Here is a 7263-nt window from a genome sequence, read left to right on the forward strand (position 1 = left end):
TTGCTTTAGACCTATCGATTGGGTTTCGAGCAAGTCCCCATTTTACTATGACACCCTTGGACCCCATTTCATAAGGCCCAATTTTAAATATTAACCCAAACACCCTTCACAAGGCCCTTCACAACCGAAAGCCCACTTCTCCATCTTCTTCCCCACCGCCACCCCACATCAAGAGACTCGTCAATGACACCATCCAAATCCTCAGAACCAACCATCACTGGGAGCAATCTCTCGAAACCCAATTCTCCCAAACCAAAACGCTTGTTTCGGACGTTGCTCATTTCTTTGACTGGTCTTTCGAGCGACCCTATTGCGGCTCTCCAGATGGGTCTGCGTATTCTTCGCTTTTGAAGCTTCTGGCAAGGTTTCGAGTGCTTTGGGAGATCGATTTGGTGATGGATAATGTGAAGTTGAAAGAAGTAAAGCCGACCCATGATGCGTTGAGCTTGCTAATTCGAGCTTATGCGGCTCTTGACTTGTATGATTTTGTGGTTAAGGTGTATGCTTGACCAAAATGTACCAACTGATGCATATGTTTATGCCACTCTGGTGGACGGGTTAATCAGAAATGGTGATCTTGAAGAGGCAAAAAATAATCTTTGGGTTGACGACTGAAAAGGGTCTAAACCCTGGTGTTGTGGAATACAATGCTATGATTAAGGGTTTCTGCAAATTTGGAATGATGATGGATGCACTTTCTTGCTTTGAGAAAATGCAGAAAGTGCATCATCATCCTGGTGAGTTCGCGTATTCTACAATTATTGATGGGTGTGTCAAGCAGCATAACTTGGATGCTACTCTAAGTTTCTTTGAACTGATCGTCAAACAGGGATGCAAGCCAAATGTGGTCACGAAAACCTCCTTGATCTATGGGTTTTGCCACAAGGGAGATTCATGCGGAGATGTAAAGACTTTCAAATAGATGAAATCCTGTGGTTTGGAGCCAAATGTAGTCACATACAGCATACTTATTGGAACTTTTTTGCAAGGAAGGTAACCGTGCAAAAGCCGCCTCCTTTTTTGAACTAATGCTGAAGAACAAGTGCATTCCTAATGATGTCACCTTCCATTATCTGGTAAATGGGTTCACAAACAATGAACCTGGTGCAATTCCGAAGGAAGTTAACGAGTCCCAACAAAATGAAAAATCTATTTGTCTAGGGGTTTTCAGAAGGATGATATCAGATGGATGGTTTCAAAAGGCTGCTGTTTATAATTCCATTATCATTTGCCTTTGCCATCATGGGATGGGTAAAACTGCGATACAGCTGTGTGAAAAGTAGGTTAACAATGGCATCATTCTTGATTCTTTTTCTTTTGCTGGTCTGCTGCATGGTATTTGATTGGAAGGAAGATCCAAGGAATGGAAGAGTTGAGTATCATTCCTTTTAACTTGAAGCATCAGGAATTCCACACTGCTGTCAAATTGTCGCGTACAATAGATGATTACGTACATCAAGGAAGTGCATCTGAAGCTACACTCATTTTGCAGTCATTGGTTAATGACCCTAAGTCTCAAGACCAAGAAGTGGATCTTAAAGACAAAAAAATAGAGGAAAACCATCATCTTTGTTTTTCTTTGCAAGTGAGTTATCAGTCAGTAGAAGAAGGGTAGCACTACGATGAGAAATCAAGTTTTCATCAGCTGACTTGATAAGTATATCGTAACTTCATAAGAATTGGCTCTCAAGGATCAAATGAGTTTCTGTGCCTCTATGTACAAATCTTTTGGTTGGTGTTCTTAACAGATTGAACATTTAGGATTTGAGATCTGTAGGTTGCTTTTTTGTTTGTTTTCTTATCATAATCTAACGTTAATGTGTTTGTTTATGCAGTTTGCTGCCTCTCAAGTAAAAATAGTTCATATACTTGTACGTTGAATGACAGCAATCATACATGTTAGCTGGGTACTGGAGCAAATATGACTGCTTTGAGGTGTTTAAGGGATGTAATTTGTCATTATGTTGTATTTTCTTTCTTTTGCTGTCTTCTTTTAGAAGAGTAATGTGTCGTAGTGTTGTAGTGTTAACAGTATGCTCCTCTTTGTCGGTTGCCAGCCAAGGAAGAGATATTGTCAATTATACTGCAGGGTGGTGAATCCGTGAAGGAAGCGGTTACATTGGTTAAGTTCTTCATGAGCTTCATGTGACATGACCAGAATAATTCTGACCTTTTGTCGGTATGTTAACTGGCTCCTTTTCCAGATAAGCAATGTGCATGCAAACTATTGCAACATGTAAATTATCATGATGCTTAGGATTTAGGAATTTTAGCTAAGGCTTTCATAACAGTAGGTCATTAGGTACTTCAATGGAAAAATGAAATGAACAGGAAATGGTTCTTTATAGCTGTATATAGATCATCAATGTATAGGCTATAGAAATCAGTCTTTATAATTAACTTTAGAATCCTATACTTTGCATGACCTGTTCAATTCTTTTGGCCTGATAATGATACCGTTAATGATAAGCCCACTTTTCGAGGGCGTGCCATGATTATAAAGATCAAAGCTCATTTCCCCAGTTCTCCTGCCATCAGGGCCGGTCCATAGATTTTTGAGGCTCGGGGCGACGTCAAAAAAAGTGCCCTAACTTCATGTAAGAAAATTATTTATTTTCACACATAAGACATCGATAAAATTATACTTAGAAAAACACTTCAAATTCAATAATTTAGAAACACAGAAAGACTAATTTATTTTGTATTGAGAGAGGGAAATGATGCGAAATATTCTAACACACAAATTAAAACCCTATAATTGTAGTATATGTAAGTAGGGATCGTTCTAGCCGGGGATTAGAAGGGATGCTAATCAACACAAATAAGACTCAAAAACACTAAACTAGACTCTATAGACTCAAAACTAACTCAAAACACTCAAAACAGCAAATAACAACCAAAAAGACTCAATTCTAGACCTAACAAGTGACTTGGACGAAAATAGGACTTCAAAGACTCAAAAGACTTAAAAGAAACAAGTTTTGACTCTAAAAACAAGACTTAAAAGTAAGGGGTTTGGTTTTGACGAAAATTGAAATTTAAAACATAAACTTTGAAAACAAACTTTAACAAAAACGATTTTGATGAAATAGAATGGTGAAAGGCTAGTTAGAGGGTTTCTTCTCCACACATGAAACATATGCATACGACTCGATTTCCAGTTACTCTTTCAACAAACCATGAATGACAATGTCCCAAATTAACTAGATTGCACCAATTAATTCTCAGATTTCCCTAGATTCATTGAATTGAATGGAATACGCATTACAACCAAATTATTCTTATCAAGGACCCTAACTATGGAATACGCATGATAGAGACACATATTAAAGATCATTAAGTTCAATGGAAATCATAAACATTGACGAGGCATTCATAACTATGGAATACGCATGTTACTCTTGCCAAGGATTTACTTAACACAATCGTGACTAGCGACTTTTACTACTTATGAATATAAGTTAATAACGATTAGGTGAAATTCCCTTATACTCTAGCATCAAATTCATGCATGCGAACTAAGTATGCATCCTTAATTAACATACATAAACATGTTATCAATCAAATAGATAAGTAAACCACATTCACGATTTATGAAATCATAACTGGAGGAAATCAAGTCATATAAAACATATGATCATGGCTTTGAATTCCCCTCTAACTACAAAGAAATTAGTTCCTCATGTTCGCAAATAAACAAAGGTAAATAAATCTAAACATTGACATAAAGATAGAAAACACCTAGAAACGCTCCAACAATCCAAGCTCCTTGAATGGCATGCACGGCTCCAGATTTCTTCCTTCTTCTCCTTGCAAAACTCACGGCACAAGAGGGGTTTTTGGGTGAATGGTGTAGTGAAAATATGGTAGAGAGTGGTGACTAAATGGTGCAGCAAAGGATGGTATTTATAGGCTGAAATTCGCAGCCCCTATGTAGCAAAGGAAAAGGTTTTAAAGGCCTAAATTGCATAGGATAATAACATCCAATCCTATAAGGAAAACAAGTCAAAAACCCAAAGGGATTGGGAGATAAGGTGCAGCACAAAGAGTGTGAAATGATAAGGTTTCTAGAAACCAAAATCCTAAAGGAAATAGGGTAGAAAATTCGGCCCAAAGTGTGGTTTCTAGAAGGATAATGCAAGGCAGATTTTTAGGCTTCTAGAAAGGTTCTTAGGTGTCATCTTGGTAGGATAAGATAAGGTCTTCTAGAAATCCCATTTTAAGCATCCTAATCTAGTTAGAAACCCTCCTAAGTGGCTGGAATGTGGATAGTTTAGGATTAGGATAAGATAAGATAAGATAAGGTTTGTTTGGATAAGATAAGCTAAGATAAGGTTATGGATGAGGTTTTGGATAAGATTCCTTATCTTGAGCTGATTCTTTGGCTTTAATTCTTCTTCTTCATGTAGGAAACCTTGCTTGAGTAGGAAACTTCATACATCTAGGAATCCATCTTCAATTAGGACTCCTACATTGATTAGGAATCCCAATTCATTTAGGAATCCTTCATCCAAGCCATTTCCTTCTTCAACTAGGAAACTTTGTATCTTCAATTCTTCAACTTTGAAACGCCTTCCTAGCTTCATCAATCCCTCAAATTCGTCCATCCCTTGTGCTTCATATGTATGAACTCCATTCTAGCCCAATTTTGCTCCTGAATGCTCCAAATTGCATCCTTTTGCTCACTTTGTCACTAAAACCTGAAAACACATGAAACTAGCTTAAAAGACTAACTTTAACTATGAAAACACAACATAAATGCATAAGAACTAACTAACTAAGGCGCATAAATATGCTCCTATCAGGAAACAAAAAAACTTCGGGCTTACAAGTAGATAGATGATGAGTTTTGTTTTCCATCTGAACTTTGAATGTGTTTTTGAATAAATTGTGAGGTGTTTTTTTTTTTCTTATTTACTAACCTTGTCAATATGGTACTAAAAAATAATGATGTTCTCGAGTCTTTAATTGATATGTATTATTAATGAATGGGCACTAAATTAAACATTTTGATGACACGTCTTATAATTTGGAAATTTGGTCTACGTATTACTCTTTGTTGAAGATTAGACTTGAATGAAAACGAATATTTAAAAATAACAATCCACATAGCTAATAGATAGTAACTAAAAATAAATTAACAATCAAACAAAAATTTTAAAAAATTGAAAAGAATAAACATGCACATAGCATTTCAAACTTAGAACCTCTTGTTAATTTTAAACAATAAAAATCATTGTTTCTAATTAAATTTCTTGATCATTTAACCAAATTTTATAAATTTATACTCTTATAAAAAGAAATTTGTAAAAAATGGAGAGTAAATAAGCACACATGGTGTTTTGAACCCAAGACCTTCTCATTATTTTCAAATGACAAACCACCACTTCTAGTTAAATTTCTATGTCTTTGAACCAAATTTTATAAATTTATACTCTTATAAAAACTTATATAAATATACCGCCCTAATAATTTTGGTGCCCCTAATTTTTTTGGGCCCCGGACGGTCGCCCTGCTTGCACTGGGCCTGGGCCGGCCTTGCCTGCCATGGACTGAAAACTGCCACCAATAAGCTCTATCCACAGATTCCACACTCCTCTCAGCTGCTCAAGTATACTATATTGGAGCTTCTTTTCTGTTCCGCCCTGCCCTAGGAGTTTGATTTTGAGTGTAACAGGGAGTTCCCATACAGATGCTCCATTTGTTAACTTAACTTTGTAGGAAATCTCATAAACAACTCCTGGTGAGAGCTCTCACATCTTGAACTGTCCTCGGACATCTAAATCCCCTACACCCGTTAGTTTGGCTACCTCAATGTTGTCATCACTGTGAATGAAAGACATAAAAATTCTCATTTTTTTCATATTGAAAACATTGCTTAATTGAAAATTCTCTCATATATGAAAAAGTGTCTAGAAGACGAGTTAAATGTTGCTTGTGAAATTCGGCATACCCTGTCCAGTTATAATAATTCCAAACCCAGTATGGAGGACCACCCTAAGTGATAGCTAAAGACCTTGCGTATAACAACATGCATTTGTAGACAGAGTTCTTCTCAACCCATAATTTCTGCATGCATAATGATTGAAAAATGAACACAGCATCAGCAGTTTCTCTCAGGTTATCATCTAGGACCCTTTTCCCTTTCTATAAGTTTAAATCAGTCTGGCATTTATGTTAATACATATACATAAATAAACTTTGTGCCGAATACCACCTGCCCGGAACGTCATTTTACCCGAGGGTTATCAAGATAGTTTTCTAAATTTGGAGTTTTGTTCTTTTTTGTGTTTTATTCACATCTTTTATTCAGGTCTCTTTTATTACTTTAGGACTTTGAATCATAATTTAAAGCATAAAAATATATGCAAGCCTCCTCACTTTAATATTCTCTCCCCTATGTATACATATATACAATAAGCATAAAGTGATGCCCCTTGAGTAATAGTTTATTTTCATTTGGTTTCTAGCTTTATTTTTTCATCTTTAATTGACTCCTCTTGATCTAAGTTAGCTTTAGTTTGATATACATTGTTAACTCGTCCCTTAACAGCCCAAGAGTAGTAACTTCAAGGTTCAAACTTGAAATCTGACTGACCATTTTCTTGAAGTCCCGGAATTGTCTATTTGTTGAATCTTCCATGGTTATAATGTTTCACCCACAGTGCAAGAGTAAAGAACCTCTTCGTCCTGTCATTTTTTAAAATGTTAAAACCTACCAGTTTAGGAGGAACAACTAACATCCTGACCTTCCACATATTTCTAATTGTTGTTGAAAGATGCGTAGCATTTAAAGTTGGTTTTTTTTTTTATTTTATTTTATTTTTTTAGTAGTAGTAGTAGTATTTTTAGAGCATCTCCAATGGACGAGGTTAGATGCAAGGAAAAATTCCTCACCTTCCTATTAAAGAACATTTTCCTTGCAGAAACGTTGATATTTTCTAGCGAGTCATGTTTATGTGAATTTCTAAGGTACTAGCTGAAAACAACTCCTTACCATGACAATCTAATTGTTCTTTGGGAAGGTCAATGACAGCGAGAGGACGGGAAATTGGTCTCCTGTCTTCTTGAGTCGTTCCTTGATTGATCTGTATCTTCAAGTATTCTAAATCCTTTGAGTGTTCTCAAGTATTCCTCTGGTGCTGCACAAGCCTTCCAATCTTTTCAACCAAAGGAAATGTCAAATTGTTCTAGGATTGAAGCGGCTATATTACTCTCTTCAAAGCATCGTCCATTAATTCAAAAAACATAGCCGGATTGTCT

The 7263-nt window shown here is 36.2% G+C and overlaps 1 protein-coding gene across 1 annotated transcript; it reads left to right on the plus strand.

The window, feature by feature from the left end:
* Window positions 1–568: 568 nt before the first annotated feature.
* On the plus strand, window positions 569–2149 carry LOC139187852 (pentatricopeptide repeat-containing protein At1g52620-like). The gene is made up of 5 exons (XM_070804460.1): window positions 569–904; window positions 990–1279; window positions 1351–1585; window positions 1836–1850; window positions 2033–2149. The coding sequence occupies exons 1-5, from the start codon at window positions 569–571 to the stop codon at window positions 2147–2149; spliced, it is 993 nt and encodes a 330-aa protein (XP_070660561.1).
* Window positions 2150–7263: the final 5114 nt, after the last annotated feature.

Source organism: Malus domestica, chromosome 09 (assembly GCF_042453785.1).
Source record: "Malus domestica chromosome 09, GDT2T_hap1".
In the NCBI taxonomy this organism is placed as follows: domain Eukaryota; kingdom Viridiplantae; phylum Streptophyta; class Magnoliopsida; order Rosales; family Rosaceae; genus Malus; species Malus domestica.

What these genes read in the sequence shown, in the direction of transcription:
- LOC139187852 (XM_070804460.1), top strand. Translation starts at nt 569, where the DNA reads ATGGTGATCTTGAAGAGGCAAAAAATAATCTTTGGGTTGACGACTGAA. An exon ending in AGGGAGATTCATGCGGAGAT is followed by an intron (nt 905 to 989) that starts GTAAAGACTTTC and finishes CTTTTTTGCAAG; the next exon opens with GAAGGTAACCGTGCAAAAGC. An exon ending in GCGATACAGCTGTGTGAAAA is followed by an intron (nt 1,280 to 1,350) that starts GTAGGTTAACAA and finishes TTTGATTGGAAG; the next exon opens with GAAGATCCAAGGAATGGAAG.